Below are 25,384 nucleotides of genomic sequence, written 5' to 3'. Positions count from 1 at the left end.
AATTTGTTTTTATGTCTGTGAATCAATTGCTATTTTGTAAATGAGTTTATTTATATCATTTTTAGATTCCACATGTAAGTGATATCATACGGTATTTGTTTTTCTTTCTGACTTCACCTCATGTGATAATCTCTAGGTCCATCCATATTACTGCAAATGGCATTATTTCATTCATTTTCTTTGGCCTCACCAGTGACCTGCAGAAATTTTTGGGGCCAGGAATCAAACCTGTGCCACAGCAGCAACCTAAGCCACAACAGTGACAGTGCTGGATCCTTAACCCACTGAGCCACCAGGGAACTCCAATTTCATTCTTTCTTAAAGCTGAGAAGCTGAGTAGTGTGTGTGTGTGTGTGTGTGTGTGTGTGTATCATATCTTTTTTATCCATTCCTCTGTTGATGAACATTTCGGTTGCTTCCATGTCTTGGGCTATTGTAAATAGTGCTCGATGATCATCGGGGTGCATTGTGTCTTTTCAAATTAGAGTTTTCTCTAGATATATGCCCAGGAATGGAGTTGCTGAATCATATGGTAACTCTGTTTTTAGTTTTTTAAGGAACCTCCATACTGTTGTCTGTAGTGGCTGTACCAATTTATATTCCCACCAGCAGTGTAGGGGGGTTCCCTTTTCTCCACACCCTCTCCAGCATTTGTTCTTTGTAGACTCTTTAATTATGGCCATTCTCACTGGTGTCAGGTAGTATACCTCATTGATAGTTTTGATTTGTATTTCTCTAATAATTAGTGATGTTGATAATCTTTGCATGAGCCTATCAGCCATCTGTAAGCCTTCTTTGGAGAAATGTCTATTTGCATATCCTGCCCATTTTTTTATTCCATCATCTGGGGTTTTTTGTTATTATGTTTGTATATTTTAGAAAATAAGCCATAAGAAAAAAATAGTCCATAAGTCCTTCTTCAAACCTCACTTGCAAATATTTTCTCCTAGTCCATAGGCTGTTTTTTTGTTTTATGTATGGTTTCCTTAGCTCCTTTTTTTTTTTTTTTTTGTAAATCCAATCTGTCGCTCTATGTCTTTTGATTGGAGCACTTAGTTCATTGATATTTAGGGTAATTATTGATGGATATGTATATATTGCCATTTTTTCTTTTCTTTTTTTTGGCTCTGCCTGCAGCATATGGAAGTTCCTGAGCCAGGGATCAAACCCTTGCCACAGTAGCGACCCAGGCTGCTGCAGTGACAAAGCCAGATCCTTAACTCACTGCACCACCAGGGAATTCCTGTTTATTGCCAGTTCAAACCTTGTTTTCCATTTGATTTTGTATTTCTTCTTTTTGTATTTCCTCTTGTGGTTTGATGGTGTCCTTTTGTATTATGTTCGTGTTCTCTTACTTTTGTTTTTTATTAGTCTTTTGTATGTTTTTGACTTGTAATTACCCTGTTTTTCAAACTTGTTAACCTATTACTATGTCTACTTGCTTTAAACAGATAGTCATACAGGCTGAAACATTCTCTTTTTTTTGTCTTTTTGCTATTTCTTTGGGCTGCTTCCATGGCATATGGAGGTTTTCCAGGCTAGGGGTCTAATCGGAGTTGTAGCCGCTGGCCTACACCACAGCCACAGCAACACAAGATTCGAGCCGCGTCTGCAACCTACACCACAGCTCACGGCAACGCCGGATCATTAACCCACTGAGCAAGGGCAGGGACCGAACCCGCAACCTCATGGTTCCTAGTCGGATTTGTTAACCACTGCACCACGACGGGAACTCCTGAAACATTCTTTAAAAAACATATACATTTTTCTTTCTCTGCTCCCCCACATTTTACGATTTTGATGACCTTGTTTGCATTTTCAGGCTTGTCCTTTTGCTATTTATTGTAATTATAGCTTTCACAAAATTTTTAAATGTTTTTATTTTGTTTATTTATTTTTGTCTTTTTTGCCTTTTCTAGACCTGCTCCCACAGCATATGAAGATTCCAAGGCTAGGGGTCCAGTAGGAGCTACAGCTGCCAGCCTACGCCAGAGCCACAGCAGTGCCAGATCCGAGCTGCATCTGTGACCTACACCATAGCTCATGGCAACACCAGATCCTTAACCCACTGAGCGAGGCCAGAGATGGAACCTGCAACCTCATGGTTCCTAGCCAAATTTGATGGGAACTCCTTTTTTTTTTTTTTTTTAAATAGTTATTTCCCCAGTACATTTTTTTTCCTACTGTACAGCATGGTGACCCAGTTACACATACATGTACACATTCTATTTTTGCACATTATCATGCTCCATCATAAGTGACTAGACATAGTTCCCAGTGTTTTTTAATTTTTTTAATCTGTGTATTGGCTTATTTAAGTGATTTACTTTCCAATTGTGATTTTTCTCTTTCCTATGTATTCTTGCTTATTTTCTGTTTAGAGAAGACTATCAATATTTCTTTTAGGATAGGTTTTGTATTGCTGTATTGTTTTAGTTTTTGCTTGTCTGAGAAATTCTTTATCTCTCCTTCTATTCTGAATGATAATCTTGCTGGATAGAGTATGCTAGTTTGCAGGGTTTTATCTTCCAGGACTTTGAATATATCTTGCCACTCCCTTCTGACCCACATTTCTGTAAAGAAATCAGCTGATAAGCATTATGGGGGTTCTCTTGTCATTAACTCTTTTCCTCTTGCTGCCATTTAGAATCCTCTCTTTAACTCTTGTTTGGGATCCTCTGTGCTTCCTATGCGTGCATATGTTTCCTTCTTTAGGTTTGGGAAGTTTTCAGCCATAATTTCTTCAAACACATTTTCAATTCTCTTCTCCTTCTTTTGGGATCCTATTATGCATGGATTGGGGTGCTTTACATTATCCCATAGGTTTCATACATTGCTTTTTTTTTTTTTCATTTGTCTTTTTGTCTGGTGTTCTGATTGGGTGACTCCCATTATTCTATCTTTTACATCACTTGTCATTCTTTTGTATTATCCAGTTTGGTTTTTTTTTTTTTTTTTTTGCTTTTAGCTCAGCTTTTGTCTTGGTAAATGAGTTTTCTAATTTTAATTGGCTCATCTTTAGTTTCTAGTGTTTTGTTTTGTTTTTACAGTAATCTGCATTTCTGTTGATAGCCCTTCTTAATCTTTCAGTATTTTTATTACCTCCTTTTTGAACTTGAGGTTGGTGGCCTGGAGTGGTCTGTTTCATTGTTTATTCTTTTTTTTTTTTTTGTCTTTTTAGGGCTACACCCACAGCATTTGGAGCTTCCCAGGCTAGGGGTTGAAGCAGAGCTGTAGCCACTGGCCTGTGCCAAAGCCACAGCAATGCCAGATCTGAGCCTCATATGCGACTTACAGCACCCAATCCTTAACCAACTGACTAAGGGCAGGGATCGAACCTGCATCCTCATGAATGCTCATCAGATTTGTTTCTGCTGAGCCACAAGGGGAACTCCTTATTGTTTATTCTCTCAGGGAAATTCTCCTGATGTTTTAATTGGGAATGGTTCCTCTGCTTCTTCATTTTACTTACGTTTCTCTGATTCTATGTGTTTAGGAGGAACAGTTATATACTGTGGTCCTAAAGGGCTTTTTTTATGTGGGAGTGTCCCTGTATATCTTTCATGAGTCTAATATTTTTGGTGCAATGGCTGTTTTTAATATGGATGCCTGCCACATCTTCCTTCTGTGTTGATTGTTAATCTCCTTGATAGGGGGTGTGATTGTTGTGGTGGTGACTGGAGCCTGTACTAGATGTTAGTCAGGGTCTTCTCTTTGTTCTGTGGTTTTCACAGCCCTGTCAGGGGCGGGGCCTGCTCCCCAGTTGTTGGAGTAGATACCACCAGATCCATTTCTGAACTACAGTGTGACATAGGCAGGGCTGGAGCACTCCCACTTGGAAATGAGCCACTGAGTATTCCTCCTCAAGAGCTGTCCATTGGTAAGTGTGCTCTGTGGTGTCACCTGTCACCCATTGTATGGGCTCACAAAGTATGCTGTTTTTGACACTGTCCTAGGTCCTGCCCCATGGGAATTAAGGCAGTCAGCCTGAGTGTCCCTTAGATGATGTGTTCACAAAGCTACGAGTACAGATCCACTGAGGCCAGGCACTGGGACTGCTATAGTCATGTAGCTGGACCTTGGGAGCTACTAAATCAGCCTAGACCTGGCCCTACCTCTGCTGGCCCCACCCCAAACAAAGGAGCACCAGTAATCCACTCATCCACTCAAATGCCCTGCAGGCTCTGAGTTTACAAAGCTGCCTGTAGTGCTTCAATTCATAGATCACACAGCTGCTGGCACACTCACATTTCAGCCCTGCTTCCAAAGTTGTACAGCCTGAGGATCAACTCTGATTTCAGCCCCATCTCCATATGTGGGCACCCTTAAGATACTTGAGCACTCCCAGAATTTAGACAGGCAGAGCCACACCCACTGTCAGGCTGCCACAGTCCCTCCCTTGTGCCCGCATTAACAATGAGTTTTCAGTGGCCAACCTGGGCTCCTTCCTGCTCATACCCCCAGCTCCAGTTGTAGCTTGGACCAAACTCCAGCCTCTTCAGGATGTCTCTGCACAGCCAATCCCTGTCCTCTACCCAAGTCTGTCCTCTGAAGCTTGAGTTTGAGAACCCTGTTCCCACCTGCACCAGGAGATGTATGTCTTGGGCTGGGGAGTGCAGGGGGGTGGCCAGGACCATCTGTGAGGTTTCTCTCTGTTCTTCTGTTATGCCTGCCGCAGTGCAGCTGCTGTACTGTCCTCCAAGCCTCTGAAACTCCTTTTCTCTCCCAGCTGATCTCACCACCCGTGAAGGGGTTTCCAAGGTAAGGGATCTTTCCACTTTCCCAGTTCCCTCCCAGGGGTGCAGGTCCTGTCTTGATTCCTTTTTTTTTCCCCCCTTTCACCCTATTTGGTTATATGCTAATCTTTCTTACAATTTGTTTTTGTGAGCTCTTCTGCGATAGTTCAGCAGGTATTCTGTGAGAATTCTTCCACATATAGTTGTATTTTTGATGTACTTGTGGGAGGAGGTGAGCTTTACATCCTCCTATTCTACCGTCTTGATCCAGCCTCTCTAATAATACTTAAGCATAGCCTCTTTTTTGCACTAAGTTTTTTGAAATTGAAGTCTTATTTTCACTCGGCATGAGGAGTAAGTGACCATGTTACCATTTTGGTCATGAAAGCACCTAGTTTGGTGCCTCTTGGCGTGTAGTTATTGCTCAGTTAATTTTTATTAAGTTCTTTTATTCAGTGAACTGAATACCTACTTTGTGTAAGATATTGTTCTTGGTTCTGGGGGTATAAGCAGCTTACAAAAAAAGGCAAAATCTCTATTTCAGTAGAATTTACATTTTCTGAATGGAATTCTAGAGGGTGGTTTTCATTTCCCAACTTTGCTCCTTCTCCTTTTCTTTCTCCTTCTCCTCCTTAGTTAAGAAACTTGTTTAACATAGTAATGCTGTTACCTTCCTCTTTCGATTAAAAAATGTTGGAATTCTTACCTGGCTTAATCCTACATAGTGTTTATGAGGTTGGGGGTTCAATCTCTGGCCTCATTCAGTAGGTTGAGGATCCAGGGTTGCTGCAGGCTGCGGCATAGATCACAGATACGGCTCCAATCTGGAATTGCTGTGGCTATGGCGTAGGCCTACAGCAGCTCCAGTTTGACTCTTAGCTCAGAGAACTTTCATGCCACAGGTACAGCTGTAAAAAGAAAAGAAGAAAAACGTTGGGAGTTCCCTAGTGGCCTAGTGGTTAAGGATTCAATGTTGTCACTGCTGTGGCTCAGGTTCAAATCCCTGGCCCAGCAACTTCCACATTCTGCAGGCATGGCCAAAAAAAAAGGAAAGAAATATTATGGTTACAAATTAACCTTTCATAGAATTTAACCCTCTTCTCCATTTTTTTTTTTTTTAACTGTAATATAATTGACATAATATTATGTTAGTTTCAGGTGTACAACATAACGATTTGATATTTGAAGGGTAACACTGTAAAGAATTGGGAATGGCTAAATGATCTCCCCCGCCTGTTCTTCCACATCAATGTCCAGACAGTGTAGAGGTGAATTTTTGATCATGCACGTATTTCTATGTCTTGCCCCACTTATACCATTCCACAAAACAGCCAATTTTTTTTTTTTTTTTGTCTTTTCTAGGTTCTCTCCCGTGGCATATGGAGGTTCCCAGGCTAGGGGTCTAATCAGAGCTGTAGCTGCTGGCCTACACCACAGCCACAGCAACGCCAGATCCGAGCCACGTCTGTGACCTACACCACAGCTCACTCCAATGCCGGATCCTTAACCCGCTGAGCAAGGCCAGGGATCGAACCCTCAATCTCATGGTTCCCAGTCAGATTCGTTAACCACTGCGCCATGACGGGAACTCCAAAACAGCTAAAACTCTTTACTGATGACTAAGTAAGTGTGAAATAGACTCAAGAGAAGACCGAAGAGCGAGGGACTTTTTTTCCTCTGAACCTAAAGAGAATTGAATCAGTAGTTAGTTTGCCTGTCAGGCTTGTTTAATACCCACAAAGCACAAAAACACTTTCTAGGGAGTTCCCATTGTGGTGCAGTGGTTAACGAATCCGACTAGGAACCATGAGGTGGTGGGTTCGATCCCTGGCCTTGCTCAGTGGGTTAAGGATCCGGCATTGCCGTGAGCTGTGGTGTGGGTCTCAGATCTGCGGTTCGGATCTGGCATTGCTGTGGCTGTGGTGTAGGCCGGCTGCTGCAGCTCCGATTCAACCCTTAGCCTGGGAACCTCCATGTGCTTCGGGAGCGGCCCAAGAAATCGCAAAAAGACCAAAACAAAAAAACAAACAAACAAAAAAAACATTTTCTAAAATGTATATGGTTCTCTTTGTAAAAAATTATGTAAATCATAAAGGAACTTAAATATTTGCTCTTGCAGTAGTTTAGCCAATTAAACTTGAACTTTTCTTTTTTCTTGGCTAAAATCTTGGAATCTCAGAGCTTTCAAATGTATAATTTTATCCATCATTAGATGTTCATCATTAGATGTTTAAATTTCCTTTGTTACATATCTGATTAAGGGTTTTCCTACTTATGCTTGAACCCCATCATCACTTGATTCCTAACAGAGTAACCTAACCTCTTCTTAGGAAGCTCTGTTATAAAGTGTATCTTTGTATGAAGTAGAAATCTGTCTCTCTTTAGTTACAATTCATTGGTCCTCATTTTGGGGCATCTAGAATATTTGGACCTGTGATGTTTAGGTCTTTATCTGTACCCCTGTCCCAGGCACTGCAGATATTCAGGAATAAGCCTAATCTCTAAAACCAAAGACCCTCAATCTTTCAACCATTCTTCATGTGGCATAGTTTCAAGTCCTCTCACCATTTGGTTGTTGTCAGAGCATGTTCAAAACTAAAAGTGGAAACCCTGTTGTCTGCTCAGTGAGTCAAGTACTTCATGACTTTTTCTCTCATATTTTAGATCAGGACGCTATAGGTCTACAGTGTGTCCTTGAAATAATTATTTCACAGGGTGTAAAGCTCTACCAAAGCAAGAAACAATCATCTATCTTGAAAAGATTCCTAAATGTTTTCTTCTTTCTTTCTAAAGACTGTTGCTTCTAAAATTTTGGTTAATAGATATTTACACTGCAAATATAATGAGCATAGGCTTTCATGTTTCCTTTTTGCGCAGCCTTTTACTCATACAGAAAATTTTTACGTTAAAAAGAGAAGAAAGGGGTTCATTTGTGGCCTGAATTAAGGGGGTTTTTTTCCCTTCAGTTACATGGTAACTTTTGCCATGGTTTCTCTCAGAAGGCTTAGATCTCATTTTTCCCCGCAAGTAGGAATCATTAAAGCCTAAAGGATCTATTAACAGGGCACTTTGTTAAACTAAAATAAGGCCATGAAAACTCACTAAATATAAGGAAAATACTGATCCAGAGATTGAAAGATCAGAGTTCCTGTTGTGGGTCAGCCAGTTAAGAACCCAGCATAGTGCCCAGGCGGATGTGAGTTTGATCCCTGGGTTAGGGATCCAGCATTGCCACAAGCTGTGGAGTAGGTTGCAGATGTGGCCTGGATATGGTGTTGCTATTGGCACTGGTGTAGGCTTCAACTGTAGCTAGGATTCAAACCCAAGTCTCGGAACTTTAATATGCTGTAAAAAGAAAAAAAAAATTGAAAGGTTATATGCATAAAATGTTAATATACATGTAATTGAGATTAATGGTTTGACTTTCAAACAGTGCACTGAGTTTTACATAATAAAATTAATTTTGTATGTGACAATTATTTAAATTATTTTAAATTATCACTTTATCATAATTGCATCTTTACAGATTTTACTTGTAGTGTTTATCCTATTTATGAGTAATTTTTTTCTGCTGCTTTTCCATTGTAGGTGATTCAGCAGACATGTCAGGTAAGGAAATTAATCATCTTCTGTTGTAGTCATATTGTTAAATAATGACAGCCCAAATTTTTATAGAGTAATAAGACACTTGAAACTGTGACTTTTTAAATTATGAATACATCATTTTAATGTCATGATACTGACTCCAATCTGCAATAATAAGTTTTGGGGGGGTTGCGTTTTTTTTTTTTTTTTTTTTTTTTTTTTTTTTAGTGGTAGTACATGGAGATTCCCAGGCTAGGGGCCAAATCAGAGTTGCAGCTGCTGTCCTGTGCCACAGCCACAGCAACATGGGATCCCAAGCCGCGTCTGTGAACCTATACCACAGCTCATGGTAACATGGATCCTTAACCCCCTGAGTGAGGCCAGGGATCAAACCTGCATCCTTGTGGATACTAGTTGGATTTGTCACCCACTGAGCCACAATGGGAACTAAGTTTTTTTTTAAAAAATAACGTATTTTGGAATTTAATTATTGCACATTTCAGATCAACAGAGCAGCATTTAAAGATTTGAAAATAACTTTTTATTACTGATTTTGACCATGGCTCTGTGATTTTAAAAAGCTCTTGAATAAATGGTGCATGTCTGTTTTTTTTAGTTATTATAATAACCAAGCTTTTTCAACTCAATTTTAGCTTACAGAATATAGTAAGAATTACCTGTTTGATAAGAAAACATTTCCCAGTGATTTGTGTCCATTTCATTTCAGTTTTCCAGGGTAAGGCATGATTTTGTGATTCAGCTCTTCAGTTACAAACTTACTCAATACAACAGGCGAGGTCTTTGATGTCTTGGGTTTCACGCAAGAGCAGTGGTTAGTCCTTGGGCCTTGTACAGCCTGTGACTGAGTATACTTTTTATTAATTTAAATAGTGGGGAAATATCACAAAAGATGGAAAATATATGAAATTCAGATTTCAGTATCCATAGATAAGGTTTTATTGGAGACAGCCACACTCATTCAGTAACATGTTGTCCATGGCAGCTTTTGTGCCAATAATGGCAGCGTTGAGTGGTTGCAACAGAGACTGCGTGTAACACTGTCATTGCTTTCCACTGCTGCTTGGTGCACTACAGATTGCAATGATTCTGTTTTAAAACTTTTAGGTTTTGAGTGCTGCATGTATTGCTAGGCCACAGTATTTTTGTTGTTGATGTACAACATTGTATTAGTTTCAGGTGTACAGCATTGTGATTTTTGTTCATAGATTATACTCCACTAAAAGTTATTACAAGATAATGGCTCCAATTTCCTGTGCTATATCGTATGGTCTTATATACTGTTGCTTATCCATTTTATATAGAGTAGTTTGTGTCTCTTAATCCCATACCCCTAACTTACTCCTCCTCTCTTCCCTCTTTCCCTAAGTAGCCGCTGGTTTATTTTCTATATCTGTGAGTCTGTTCCTGTTTTGTACATAGAAAGAATATATAAATACACATATACATGTGGAAAGAATACATGTCAACATTTTCATCCTAAGCTTTATCACAGTATTCTCAGTTCACAGGGAAGCAAAGATTAGAAAAATTAGAAAATTTAAAAGAGTATTTCATCACAACAGAATTTCTACACAAAAATAAATATAAAATATGGCTACATCCTGAAGTAAAGTTCTGAGTGACTCATTTGTTAGCCAATCAAGAAAAGCTGTTTATGGAATTCCAACCTTGTGGCTCAGTGGAAACAAATCTGACTAGTATCCATGAGGATGCAGGTTTTATCCCTGGCCTCGCTCAGTGGGTTAAGGATCTGGCATTGCTGTGAACTGTGGTGTAGGTCAAAGACTCGGCTCAGATCCTGCATTCCTGTGGCTGTGGTGTAGGCTGGCAGCTGCAGCTCTGATTCAGTCCCTAGCCTGGGAGCTTCCTTATACCGCAGGTGCAGCTCTTAAAAAAAAAAAAAAAAAAAAAAAGCTATTTATGACTTGAGTTAATTAAATCATGTTTAATTGCAGCAAACAAGTGTCCAGAGAAAATAAACTTGTTTAAGACTTTTTGTCAAAAACCATTGCTAAAAAATTGAGAACACTGGGAATAACATCAGTAGTCTTTAAAAAAAAAAAAAAGATTTTGAATGGCTTCCCTTGGCTCTTAATGGGTTAACAAATGTCATCAGTTGTTTTTTTGAGGAATAAGTGCCGACTTTTAAGTGACTGATTGCTTTGTTTCTATGAATGGCCTAACAACTGCAAAAGATAGTATTTTCAAATAAGTCAGAAAACAGTAATGTGGTGCAACCTGAAGTAGAATCTGCTAAGATGTATTACAGTGATGGTGGTAAATGTATGTGTGGACTAGAGCAGAAAGGGGAGTAGTTGGTTAAATTTATAAGCCTATTCATTGTGTTATTCATTAGCAGGTGCTTTGTGGAAAATATTTCCATTTATCACGTGTAATTGAACCTCAATATTTTGTTATTGAGAGTCGGCACTTAATTTTGTTTGCTGTCGTAGACTTAATCAGTCCCATCAGTTTGTTAGAAGGCGAATATCCTGACTTGCTCTATCCCCATAGCAGTTCAGCGATTTAGCAGTGGCAACGTTTTTTTTTTCCCTGCAATTTCTGGAGCTCAGAACCAGGACTGAAATTTTTCCAAATGAGAAGAATTGCCTTTAGTCAATTTTATGGAAAACTAGATACCTTTGGAAATTATTTTTTGCTGTAAACTTGATAATATTTGTTAATGATTCATCCTGAAATTATAAGGAAACTGCAAGTACAATTACAACCTTAGGTTACAATTACAGTGCTTATACGTGAAACTTATACTGCAGGAAAATCATTTGATGACAACTCATCTTTAAATCACAAGTAATGCCAAACTGCACTGTATACTTCTCATGCTGTAAAAATTAAGATGAGAAATGAGATTCTGGAGTTCCCGTCGTGGCGCAGTGGTTAACAAATCCGACTAGGAACCATGAGGTTGCGGGTTCGGTCCCTGCCCTTGCTCAGTGGGTTAACGATCCGGCGTTGCCGTGAGCTGTGGTGTGGGTTGCAGACGCAGCTCGGATCCCGCGTTGCTGTGGCTCTGGTGTAGGCTGGTGGCTACAGCTCCGATTCGACCCCTAGCCTGGGAACCTCCATATGCCGCAGGAGCGGCCCAAGAAATAGCAAAAAGACAAAAAAAAAAAAGAAAAAAAAAGAAAAGAAATGAGATTCTCATTCTCGCACAAATTTGCGGCAAGTATATTTTCTGGGCTCAAGTTAAAGTTACAGCAGCATTTTTTAGATCTTGATGTAAGTGTAAAGAAAATTTCCATATTTTAAATATCTGTTTAACTGCACAAATAAGGAACCTTCAATTTAGGATTGTTATTCTGCAATGTAATACATTATAAAAGGCAAGTATCAAGACAGGACTCTAATAGAATTTTCTAAATGTCTTCAGGTGATTAATATGCTCAATTAAAATCATATGCTTTTGGATCAATACTCATATTTGACAGTACCTACCTGTGTGAAACATTTTCAGGGTTGAAATGTGTAAAATTATTACAGATCATCATTAACAAATGAACATCTGCAATTATTTTTGAAACATAAAAACTCCGACTTTGAACCCCACTTAACTGGAACATTATCCCCCCCAAACAATTTCATTCTCATTAGTAGATGTATATTATAAAATTTTTCACTCAGTGAATTTCATCAACAAAAATTTTGTGGAAATTTGTTTTCTTTTGTTACACAGGTACCTGCACAATATCTTCAGTTTTGTCTCTTATCTGACCATTTAGAGTAAAAGCTTGCTGACTCCTGCTCTAGAAGGAGACAGGCAAAAATAAGTAAATTTTTAAATATAACATGATCTAAGATGGTGATAAATGTGATAAAAACAGCAAAAAGGGTGATGTGATGGCAGCAAAGCATTTGTTTCTCAGAAGTGGTAACATTTAGCTAGGCCAAAAATGATACAAAACAATGATAACTGAAGGGTGGTCTAGCCAGGGCAAGCCAAGGCCTGGTTTGGGAGTCTCAAGACCACCCACACGTTCAGTGATTCACAGACGGAATCAGAAGACCCAGAGATACTTAGGGGTATAGCTTATTGCAGTGATCAGCAAGGGGAAAAGATATATCAGGTAGAGTCTTGAGGATCAGATACAGGCTTTCTGTGTCTCTCCCAACATATTCTTCTAGGGGTCACAAAGAACCTGATTCTTCTACCAGCAACCAGATGCATCAATGTAGGTGCAGTGTTTCTGCCCAGGGAAGCCCACCTAAGACTCAGAGTCTAGGGTTTTTATTGCGGATTGGTCACAGAGGCGTAAATATCATACTTCCAGGAGAAAACAGGTATTCAGTGCCCCCGTGGACAAAACAGCCTGATCAACATGGAGAACATTTCAAAAGTCAGGTTCTTCCACACTAGCAAGCAGATCCTTCCAGTGATAGTAACCTCAGGCCTGCTTATTTAACTCTTTCCCTAAGGCTGAATCAAGAAACAGAAAGGTCAGTGTGACAGGAGAAAGGCCTCTGAGATAAACTTAGAAAGGGTAGGAGTCAGTCATGTAGGGCCTTGTAGATCATGGAGCAGAGTTTGGATTTATGCTAAGTGCAGAGTCCATCATTGGAGAATTTTAAGCAAGGAAGTGATGTGATCTGATTTATACTTTGAGAAAAATCACCCTTTGCACTATTGAGAATATTGGAGGGGAAAGAGCCTCCAGAAAATTAGGAGGTTTGGATCATAGTAGTTTAAGCAAAAGACATTTTAAACTAGGGTGGTAGGAGTGAAAATGGAGAGAACTAGATGAATATGACCTATATTTTGAGGGTAAATCCAGCAGTTTTTTTCTGCCAAAGTAGACATGGAGGCATGGCAGAAAGCAAGGAATCAAGATTGTTAATTTTTTTCTTGAGCAGCTGGCTAACTGAGATAGGGGAATACTTTGGGAGAAATAGTTGTACAGGGAGAAATTATCTATAGTCATAAGGAATGAAGGGATTCAAATGCAAGGAAACTAGTAGGTCTGGAGGTGGGGGAATAAGAAGCTCCTCTCTAATGGCTTTTATTTCATCAGGTGAGTGAAGAGGTGGCGAAGTAGGTGGGAAAAAAGTTTTGAACTTGTCACTTTGGAATGTAGGAGAGTAAATATATGTATTAGAAAAGATACGGTATAGTTACCATTTGAATGTAATACATGTGTTTTGAGTAGACCCTAAGAGAACATCTTTTGTCTCTGACAAAGTCTTCCCAGCCCACATAAGACTGTGCCAGAAGGTAAGAATTTGACGTTTTTGTTCCTTAAGGCAATTCAAGGCAAGAGAGCTCTCTTCAGCCTTTGTTATTACTGTTTGTTCTGATAGGCAGTTGCCCATTAAATAAATATCTTTAGTGATCTTCCCTGTGCCCTCTGATGACAGAAAGTGAGGAAATCTATTATCACACAGAGTGATGGGGGCACACTGGTCTCCTGAGTCTGCTGATTCAGGAGCTCCCCATGTGTTTCCCATCTCTTCTGCTCTGTCATCCATAGCACTGGCCTCATCCCAAAGACTGGTTGAATTCATGTTATAAAAGGGCTGCCAGTGACAGTTAAAGTTACATGCTTCCTTGCTTTTTCGTCAGATGGGAAAAGGGATTAAAAATCTTTTTCAAAACCGTGACCTTTATTTATTTATTTGTTTATTTTTTGGGCCTGTTTGGGTCATTTTTAAGAGGAGCCAAACGCTGTACCAGGAATACATCAGGTGAAGTTCTCTTTGTGGCTCAGGAGATTGCAAACCCAACTAGTACCCATGAGGATGCTCTTCAATCCTTGGCGGTGCTCAGTGGGTTAAGGACCCAGCGTTACTGTGAGCTGTGGCGTAGGTTGTGGATGTGGCTCGGTTCTAGCATTGCTGTGGTTGTGATGTAGGCTGACAGCTGCAGCTCTGATTTGACCCCTAGCTTGGGAACTTCTGTATGCTGCAGGTGCAGCCCTTAAAAAAAAAAAAAAAAAAAAGAGGGAATGGATGCTAGGTTACAGCAAAGAGTTGTCCACTACAGAAATTACAGGGCGAAATACAATTGGAACACTTAATGGTCCACATTAAAATTTTGTTTTTAAATATAGTGTTTTTACTATGCTATGTCAAAGGAAAAGTAGGGGATAAAAGAAAAATATCCTTTAAAACTTTGATTCTTGGAGTTCCCGTGGTGGCACAGCAGAAATGAATGTGACTAGGAACCATGAGGTTGTGGGTTCGATCCCTGGCTTCTCTCGGTGTGTTAAGGTTCCGGTGTTGCCGTGAACTGCAGTGTAGGTCACAGATGCGGCTCAAATCCTACATTGCTGCGGCTCTGGTATAGGCCAGCAGCTGTAGCTCCGAGTCGACCCCTAGCCTGGAAACCTCCATCTGCTGCAAGTGAGGCCCTAAAAAGCAAAAAAAAGAAAAAAAAGAAAAAAACTTTGATTCTTATGAGGTCGACTAAGTACTTTTAAGAGAACCTTGTGGCATCTCTATACTGGAGACAGAGAGTCAAGAATAGTTATGACAAGTTGGTGGGATTGACTTTCTGGAGATAGCTTGATATGAAGAGAGTAAAACTAGTTCCTGGGTACTGAAACTGCACACCTCTGCTGGCTCTGCCAGCTCTGAGTGGTGTATGACCTAGGTTAAGTCACTTAACTTCACTGAGCCTGAGTTCATAGGAAAACATAACTGCCTAGAAGTAGAGATTAGAAAGTATGACATGTCCTTGGTAATATGCCTGGCCCATGATATGCACTTCTGTCTGGTAGCCTACAGGAAGGGGAAAAATAAGAGTAATATCTGTGTTACTCTAGCGTCATGAATGACCACTTCCAAATTATAGGAGAATATAAAATATCTAATGGACATGTTTAACTTTTTTATAAGTTTTATTGGAATGTAGTTGACTTACAAAGTTGTGTTTCATCTGTATAGCAAGGTAAATCAGATATGCATATATGCATATCCATTCCTTTCCAGATTCCTTTCCCGTGTAGGTAATTACACAGCACTGAGTAGGTTACCCTGTGCTCTACGGTAAGTCCTTGTTACCCATCCATTTTATATGTAGTGGTGTGCTTATGTCAGTCCCAACCCCTAATTTATCCTTTCCCTAACCCAGTTTCCCCTTTGGTAATCTTTTGGTTACCAAAAGATTTTGTTTTCAAAATCTTTGAGTCTGTTTCTGCTTTGTAAGTTCTTTTTGTCACTTTTTGTTAGATTCCACATATTAGTGATCTTGTATGATAGTTATCATCTTCTTTCTGACTTCTTTCTTCACTTATTATTGTAATTTCTAAGTCCATCCATGTTGCTGTAAATGGCATTATTTCATACCTTTTTATGTCTGAGTAATATTCCATTGTGTATAGGTACCACATCTTGTCTCTCCAGTCCTCTATTGATAGTCCATGTCTCGGCTGTTGTAAATAGTGTAGCAATGAATATTGGGGTGCATGTATCTTTTTGAATTATGGTTTTCTCCAGATATATACCCAGGAGTAGGATTACTGAATCATATGGTAGTTCTACACTTAGTTTTTTAAGGAACCGCTACAGTGTTCTCCATAATGGTTGCACCACTTACATTCCCACCAACAGTGTGGAACGGTCTCCTTTTCTCCACACCCTCTCCAGCATTTATTATTTGTATTCTTTTTGATGATGGCCATTCTGACTTATGTGAGGTGGTACCCCACTGTAGTTTTGATTTGCATTTCTTGAAAAATTAGTAACATTGAGCATCTTTTCGTGTGTTTTTCGGTCATCTGTCTGTCTTCTTTGGAGAAATGTCTGTTTAAATATTCTGACTTTTTTTTTTTTTTGTCTTTTGTCTTTTTAGGGCCGCAACCGCAGCATATGGAGGTTCCCAGGCTAGGGGTAAAATCAGAACCACAGCTGCCGGCCTAAGCCACAGCCACAGCAATTCGGGATCTAAGCCGAGTCTTTGACCTACACCATGGTTCACAGCAATGCCGGATCCTTAACCCACTGAGCAAGGCCAGGGATGGAACCTGCAACCTCATGGTTCCTAGACTGATTCCTTTCTGCTGCGCCATGACAGGAACTCCTATTCTGACCATTTTTTAATTGAGTTGTTTTTTGGTAGAAAGCTGTATGAGATGTTTTGTATATTTTGGAGATTACGCCCTTGTCAGTTGCTTCATTTGCAAGGATATTCTCCATTTTGTAGTTTGTCTTTTCATTTTGTTTAATTGTTCTTTAGTAAGTTAGGCCTTGAGAATTTCCAGTAATTAATTAATTAATTAGTGTTTGTTTGTTTGTTTGTTTATTTATTTTGGTCTTTTTGCTATTTCTTGGGCCGCTCCTATGGCACATGGAGGTTCCCAGGCTAGGGGTCGAATCGGAGCTGTAGCCACCGGCGTACGCCAGAGCCACAGCAACATGGGATCCGAGCCACGTCTGCAACCTACACCACAGCTCACGGCAACGCCGGATCGTTAACCCACTGAGCAAGGGCAGGGACTGAACCCGAAACCTCATGGTTCCTAGTTGGATTCGTTAACCACTGCGCCACGACGGGAACTCCGTGTTTATTTATTATGTCTTTTGAGGGCTGCATGTGTGGCATATGAAGTTCCCAGGCGAGGGGTTGAATTCGAGCTACAGTTGCCAGCCTGCACCACAGCCACAGCAAGGCCAGATCCGAGCCTTGCCTGTGACCTGCACTACAGCTCATAACAGTGCTGGATCCTTAACCCACTGAGTGAGGCCAGGGTGAATCTGCGTCCTCATGGATCCTGGTCAGGTTCATTCCTGCTGAGCCACAATGGGAATCTTAAATATTGTTACTGATGTAAGTTTAGAACAATCTTACTGTGTAGCAATCCTATAATATAATCATACCTGTGTTTTAAGATATAAATTTCTGGTATAACTTTCTTACCATGTCATTCAATTTTTTGTAAAAGTTTGAAAAGCTCAGTGATTCACTTTACTTAAAATTACTTGCTGTTTAAATTTTAGGTTGTTAACTCTTTGTAATTTATGGAATATTAAGTTTGGAAAATATTAAATAATTGAGTGATGTTTCTTAAAAATCCATTATTGGAGTTCCCATCGTGGCGCAGCAGAAACAAATCTGACTAGGAACCATGAGGTTGCAGGTTCCATCCCTGGCCTTGCTCAGTGGATTAAGGATCCATCATTGCTGTGGCATAGGCCGGCAGCTGCAGCTCTGATTTGACCCATAGCCTGGGAACCTCCATATGCCATAGGTGCGGCCCTGAAAAAACAACAAAAAATTGTAGTTGATTTACAGTGTTGTGCCAATTTCTGCTGTACAGCAAAGTGAATCAGTTATACATATATACATTCTTTTTCTTATGTTTTTCATCATGTCAATCCCAAGAGAATGAATAGTTCCCTGTGCTATACAGTAGGGACTTGTTGCCTATCCATTCTAAATGTAAAAAGTTTTCACGTACAAACCCCAAACTCCCAATTCTGTCCCTCTCCCCCTTGGCAACCACAGGTCTCTTCCCTAGGTCTGTGAGCCTTGTTTCTGTTTTGTAGATAGGCTCATTTGTATCATTTTGTTGTTGTTGTCATTGTTGTCTTTTTATGGCCACACCCGCGGCATGTGGAGGCCAGGGGTCAAATCAAGGCCACTGGATCCTTAACCCACTGAGCAAAGCCAGGGATCAGACTCGAAACCTCATGGTTCCTAATCAGATTCATTTCCCGCTGCACTAAGATGGGAACTCCTGTGCCATTTTTTTTTATGGGCATATTCATGGCATATGGAAGTTCTCAGGCCAGCGACTGAATCTGAGCTGCAACTATAGGCTATGCCGTAGCTACAACAGAGTCCTTTAACCCAGTGGCCAGGCAGAGGAGCAAACCCATGCCTCTGCAGTAGAGTGGCTGCAGTTGGATTCTTTTGTTGTTGTCTTTTCTTGGGCTGTTCCCTCGGCACATGGAGGTTCCCTGGCTAGGGGTTGAATTGGAGCTGTAGCCACCGGCCTACGCCAGAGCCACAGCAACGCAGGATCTGAGCCGTGTCTGCAGCCTACATCACAGCTCACGGCAACGCCGGATCCTTGACCCACTGAGCAAGGCCAGGGATCAAACCCGCAACCTCCTGGTTCCTAGTCGGATTCGTTAACCACTGTGCCACGACGGGGAACTCCTGCAGTTGGATTCGTAACCCACTGCACCACAGTGGGAACTCTCTGTGCCATATTTTAGATTCCACACATAAGTGATATCATGTAATTTGTCTTATTTCTCTTAGTCAGAAAATCTAAGAGAATCTCTAGTTGCGTCTGTATTTACATTTTAATTTTTTTTGAGGTTAATCCATTTTATTAAGGGGCTTTGGGGGAAGGTTGAAGGATTGGGAGAACAATGAGATCTGATGTCCTCAGTGATCTTGTAGCTTCACAGTTGCTGAAAGCTATTTACATTTTAAATTTGTCACCTAACATTCCTTCTTGAATGAAGCTCAAGTCCCTTGTAGCCTTTGACTTTTATTGAATGAGGTACATTCTAGTTATAGTCCAGTACCTAAATTATTGTGGTCAATTTTTCACACATAAATATTGCACTTATTATATGGTAAACTTTTATGTCTGTTTCCATGTAGTTTTGATTTTTTTACAGTTTCATAAATCGTGAACAATTTTTACTTTGTGATAGTCAAATTTAATTCCCTGGGTTAATATATTTTAAATACTTTGAAGAACTATTAGATTTAATTTATCATTGTATACTATAAATCATAGATGGTGTCCAATGTAGTCTAAATTTATTATCAGAAATTTTTTGGAGTTCCCACTGTGGCACAATGGGATCAGTGGTGTCTTGGGAATGCTAGGACATGGGTTCGATCCCCAGCCTGATACAGTGGCTTAAGGATCTGGTGTTGCCACAGCTGTGGCTTGGGTCTTAACAGTGGGTCGTATCTGATCCCTGTCCCAGGGAATTCCATATGCCACAGGGCAGCCGAAAATGGGGAGACAAAAAGAATTTTTTTAAATTGTCTTTATGTAATATTTATCTATTTTTTCAATATTTGTAGCTGATTTATAAACAAATGCACATTTTGATTATTTTACTAAAAGTACTTATGTTCTAAGACTGAATTAGCTGAATTGACTTATCCATTTTTATAGGGTGCAGTTCATGAAAAAAAAAGGACAATATAAAGCTATGGGTTTTTAACCTAGAAAATATAGGAAACTGGGAAAACTTTTCAGGCAGTACCTGAAAGGCTACACAAGATAAATAACAACAAATATAATTTTTTAAAAAAGATTAGCAGTGTTGGAATTCCCTGGTGGCATAGAAGGATAAGGATCCAGCTTTGTCACTGCAGGAGCTCAGGTCACTGCCCTGGTGCAGGTTTGATCCCTGGCCCTGGAATTTCCGCATGCCACAGGCATGGCCAAAAACAAAAACAAAAACAAAAACAAAAACAAAAAAAGATGAGCTGTTTTACTTCTCCCATGAAATCTTGTTAAAAAAAAAAACAAAACAAAAAAACCCTATCTTATAAAATGATATGGGAGTTCCCATCGTGGCGCAGTGGTTAACGAATCCGACTAGGAACCATGAGGTTGCGGGTTCAGTCCCTGCCCTTGCTCAGTGGGTTAACGATCCGGCGTTGCCCTGAGCTGTGGTGTAGGTTGCAGACGCGGCTTGGATCCCGCGTTGCTGTGGCTCTGACCTAGGCCGGTGGCTGCAGCTCCGATTGGACCCCTAGCCTGGGAACCTCCACATGCCACGGGAGCGGCCCAAGAAATAGCAACAACAACAACAAAAGACAAAAAGACAAAAAAAAAAAAAAAGAAAGAATCCAGTGTTGCTGTGAGCTGTGGTGTATGTCGCAGATGCAGCTGGGATCCCGCGTTGCTGTGTCTATGGCATAGGCCAGAGGCTACAGCTCCAATTAGACCCCTAGCCTGGGAACCTCCATATGCCATGGGAGCAGCCCTAGAAAAAGCAAAAAAAAAAAAGAAAGAAAATTTCTTTAGTGATCTATTCAGATGGTTTCCTGCATATTGCGTTTCTCAATTTGTATTCACTTTCCATCTCTTCTTCATATAAGTACTAAATATATCTTGGTATTTCATCATTTATATTGTTTTTCTTCACATAATTACATAAAGATTTATCATGTATCAAAAACATAATATTGTTTTTTAAAAAGTTGTTTGGGGAGTTCGCATTGTGGCTCGGTGTTTGATGAATCCGACTAGGAACCATGAGGTTGCGGGTTCAATCCCTGACCTTGCTCAGTGGGTTAAGGATCAGGCGTTGCTGTGAGCTGTGGTGTGGGTTACAGATGCGGCTCGGATTCCCCCTTTGCTGTGGCTCTGGCGAAGGCCGGTGGCTACAGCTCCGATTCAACCCCTAGCCTGGGAACCTCCATGTGCCATAGGAGCGGCCCAAGAAATGGCAAAAAGACTAAAAATATTTTTAAAAATTAAAAAATAAATAAAAAGTTGTTTAAAAGTTGTGGTTGCCTAATTTGCTTGTCTAAATGCTGTTTTCTCAACAGTACAGTTTGGACTATAGCCTAGGAAAGTAGTCGGTATTTTTCTCCTTTCCTTTCCTTTTTTTTTTTTTTTTTTGCTATTTCTTTGGGCCGCTTCTGCGGCATATGGAGGTTCCCAGGCTAGGGATCCAATTGGAGCCGCAGCCGCCGGCCTACGCCAGAGCCACAGCAACGTGGGATCCGAGCCACGTCTGCAACCTTCACCACAGCTCACGGCAACGCCGGATCCTTAACCCACTGAGCAAGGGCAGGGATCGAACCCGCAACCTCATGGTTCCTAGTCGGATTCGTTAACCACTGCGCCACGACGGGAACTCCCTCCTTTTTTTCTTTTTAATTTAGTTTTAGGTTTGAGCTATTTTTTCTTATTAAGTACAGTCTTTCTTTGGTTCATGTTTTTCCGTGTTCCAGACTAGAGTATGCGTCAGCCTTAGAAATGGAGACATTTGTAATAGGTATATTACAACTTTTGGATTTTATCTTTATTTAGCTACAGCACCTTCTATCCACATCTGGGATGCAATGAACAAGCAGACTTTATCTATACTAAGATGCTATCATTCAAAGGGAGTGTGTTCAGTCAGTTTCAGTGCTACAGGTAAACTCTTGCTGTCTGTGGGACTAGACCCAGAACATACTATTACCATTTGGAGATGGCAGGAAGGTAGGATTTTTCTTTGTAATTTTTTAAAAATTATTAAAGTATAGTTGATTTACAATGTTGTGCTAGTTTTTTTCTTTACAATGTTTAAAAATTAAAATAGAAATAGGGTCATATGAATTCTGTTTAATATTTGTGTTAATTTGGTGATTGAAACCATTATTCATTACAGCCCTACACAATACACGTATACAATTATTACTGTAAGTATATTACACTTTAAAACCCCAGTGAGATGGTAAAGTCACAAAACATAAATTAATGAAAGTTATTAATATTATAAATCATTTACTGCTCTTTCATGGAAAAACTATGCATATAAGTGTCTTTGCTAATTACTCTTTTGTTGGCTATAGAGACTCTTACTCAAGAATAGAAATGAAGCATAATGTGATAGTGGAAGATCAATAGGGTAATATTACCTCAGTTATGTAACTATTATAAAAAATGAAATTCATAGAGCTACATAGAAAAATGAGACACAGTTTCTAAAGTCTACAGTGCCCCTTAAATGATAATGAAGCTCTCCATAAATCACATATCACTTGCAAAAATATGTAAAAAGGACCCTCTACTCTAGTAATGGTATGTCATGTGACTACTAGGTGGCATTGTAAGGGACATGCCCTCTTTTAAGCGCAGTTGTTTTTTGAACTATGTTACGTTCAGTAACTCTTTGATCCTGTAAAAATGAGCTTAGTTCTTACACTAACCTAGATAATTTTGTTGTATCTTTTTTATCAGGTGCCAAAATTGCCAGCAGAGCTGGTCACAACCAACGTATTTTTGTGGCAGAATTCCGACCCGATTCAGATTCCCATTTTGTCTCTGTGGGAGTAAAACATGTGAAGTTCTGGACACTGGCAGGAAGAACCCTTCTTAGCAGAAAAGGGCTGCTGAGCACACTGGATGATGCCCGGATGCAGACCATGCTTGCTGTCGCATTTGGAGCAGTATGTCTCTTAAAATGCATGTGGTAGTGTAACTGTGAATGAGCCAAACTGGACCGTTTTGAATTTTCTTGCCTTAGATAGTTGAGCTACAGAAATGTTATTTATATGGCACTATAATCTACTAATCATTACGTATGTCCTGGTCATGAATATATTTCATCTTTCAGATTCTGATACTTGAGAAATGATGGAGTGAGAGAGAAAGTTCGTGAGGGAGAGGGGTTATAATGAAACATTTAAGTCCTTGGGTCACTGCTATTCTCAAAAGCCTTTATTAATTTTATAATTGTCACCCTACATCTCCTAGGTCCTAATAATTTGTCAGAATAAAAGAAAGATCAATCATGAAATGTGCTTTTCCAGTGTGGTACTTGGTTTAGGATTTTCTTTGCTTCCTCTCATCTTAACTCACTGCTTGTCATGTAGTCAGAAGTGGGCCAGTGCCTCTCGTTCAGGGGAAAAAGGCAAGCCCAGTTCCTGGTCTTATTGGAAAGAGCGTTAGAGCCGTTCCCTCCCCACCATCCCGATTCCACCTGGGCTTGTGGTTTACAAGTCACATCTCTTTCCTTTAATACCTTGCCCTGGCCAGACTTTTTAAACCCTATGATGCATTAAAAAACTAAGTCAGTTTTCTTACTAAAGTGTTTATGTGTGTTTGTAATACTTGAAGAACAAAAATTATAATTCTGGAATCTTAAAGCACACTTACATTTTTTGAGAAAAAGACCATTGCAAATGTTGGTTATGCCCTGTCAAACTTGAGTTAAATATTTTGGACATTCTTAGTAGAAGGCAAGTAATTCTTCTCCAGAAGAAAAACCCTACACATTCAAGTGTTTCTTGCCCATGTAAATTAACTTTCTTTACACATAAAATTCCCTAGTTACTCAGTTACTCATTCCCAATAGAAAATAAACTTGAAGATTAGAATTTTAGCCGTAGGAGTTCCTGTTGTGGCTCAGTGAAACAAATCTGACTAGTATCCAAGAGGATGCAGGTTTGATCCCTGGCCTCACTCAGTGGGTTAAGGATCCGGCATTGCCGTGAGCTGCAGTATAGTTCACAGACTCAGCTCGGCTCAGATCTGGCATTGCTGTGGCTGTGGCATAGGCCAGCAGTTACAGCTCCAATTGGACCCCTAGACTTTGGAACCTCCATATGCCACAGGTGAGGCCCTAAAAAGACAAAAAAAAAAAAGAATTTTAGCCATAATTAATTTTTTATGTTTAAAACAATAGTACAATCAGTGTGAATGTTTTGTTACATAACAAAATGGGTTGATGTTCAGTTTAAGCCTTTTTGAACACATGTTCGCTAGGGGCTATGAAAAAAAGCAAAGGAAATAAAATATTAGTTTTTACATTCCAGTCACAGATGAGGCATGAATTAAAGCTGCTCCTATTTGGCAAGTACAATCATTGTTTTCTAAATGTGAGCTATAGAGAATAAGCATAAATGCTGAGCAATTTGAAGTAATATTAAATTGTTGCAAGGAAAGTAAACATGCAAACTATCTAGTATTCTCGGAAAGATTACAGAAAGTCTCAGTTTGTTTTTGATATAGTCCAAAATTTCCTATTGATTTTTTTTCCATTTTGTTTTGGATGAACATTTTATACACATTGCTCTAAAACTGAAGCTAAAATGAAACAGTACATGATGCAGGATTTGATAAATGTTTTTGCATAAATGAACTGTATCAGGATTGCAGTTCTCAAAGTGATCTAAAGCATTCTTAAACTTTTGGTACCTTAACAATGTATCTTATTTTGGATTCACTGCAGAAATGCATTAACTTTTACTATTTTAAGAAATCATGGCAAATGTTTTCTTATATAACTTCTGAAAAACTACAACTTTGATACAGATAATAGTTTTTCTTTCCAAGACAAAAGATTTCATCAAACCTAATAAAAGTTTTCATTTCCTATTTCTATTCTCTTTTTTACTCTCAGTTTCTAATGACCTTCATTTCTGGGGTAGCTAGAGGGAAGCAATACAAAGGGATGACAGAAACTAGAATTACAGCATTTTTTAATTAGAAGGGGCCTTAGAGCCTGAACTCCTTCATTTTACACATGAAAAAGTTGGTATAGAGGCTAAAAGTCTTGGCAAAGATTATTCCAGCTAAAAGCAACAGACCTAGAAAAGAAAATGGCCCTAATGAAGATAAGCCTCAAGTTCAGGTTTTCTGACTCTTTGAGTCTACTGTTTTTCCCACACCATGCTCTCTTTTTTTTCTTTTTCTTTTTCTTTCTTTTTTTTTTTTTTTTTTTTTTGCTTTTTGGGGCTCCACCCATGGCATGTGGAAGTTCCCAGGCTAGGGGTCAAATTGGAGCTACAGCTGCTGGCCACAGCCATACAGGATTTGAGCTGTGTCTGTGACCTACACCACAGCTCACAGCAGCACCGGATCCTTAACCCACTGAGTGAGGCCAGGGATCTAACCTGCATCCTCACGGATGCTAGTCAGATTCGTTAACCGCCGAGCCCCGACAGGAACTCCTCTCCATGATCTTTGATTCAAAAAGGTGACATAGGCTCACACTTACATAGAGAACTGCTCTTTGAACTCTATTGGAACTGTTGATGAGTTTATCTCCCCCTTCCCCACTCCTTTTCAGAATAACTTGACGTTTACAGGTACCATCAGTGGAGATGTCTGTGTGTGGAAAGATCACATATTGTGTAGAATTGTGGCCAGAGCTCACAACGGGCCTGTGTTTGCCATGTACACCACCCTTCGAGACGGACTTATTGTCACTGGAGGCAAGGAGAGGCCGTGAGTCCTCTTTCTTTTCACAGTCTTACTGAACGTTCATGAGTTGTGATGCCTCTGTTTGCGGTTCTTTCTCGATGATGTAGACTATGCTCTTTGACCTCCTCATATGTTTCTTCTGCTTCAGTGCCTCTTATGCACTATCTTGATTCTTATTTCTGGTCT

General features: G+C 39.9%; 1 protein-coding gene across 1 annotated transcript in view; it reads left to right on the top strand.

Annotated features, from left to right (window-relative positions):
• Positions 1–25,384, top strand: part of EML5 (EMAP like 5) — a 197,929-nt gene that overhangs the window by 159,870 nt on the left and 12,675 nt on the right. The window contains exons 31-34 of the mRNA XM_047797659.1: positions 8,325–8,345; positions 21,317–21,490; positions 22,232–22,440; positions 25,065–25,222. Coding sequence (XP_047653615.1) covers positions 8,325–8,345; positions 21,317–21,490; positions 22,232–22,440; positions 25,065–25,222 — 562 coding nt within the window. The remainder of the gene's footprint in view (positions 1–8,324; positions 8,346–21,316; positions 21,491–22,231; positions 22,441–25,064; positions 25,223–25,384) is intronic.

The sequence above is a fragment of the Phacochoerus africanus genome, chromosome 9 (assembly GCF_016906955.1).
Source record: "Phacochoerus africanus isolate WHEZ1 chromosome 9, ROS_Pafr_v1, whole genome shotgun sequence".
NCBI lineage: Eukaryota > Metazoa > Chordata > Mammalia > Artiodactyla > Suidae > Phacochoerus > Phacochoerus africanus.
Note: the sequence above shows the minus strand (reverse complement) of the source record. Positions and strands in the feature narration are given on the sequence as shown.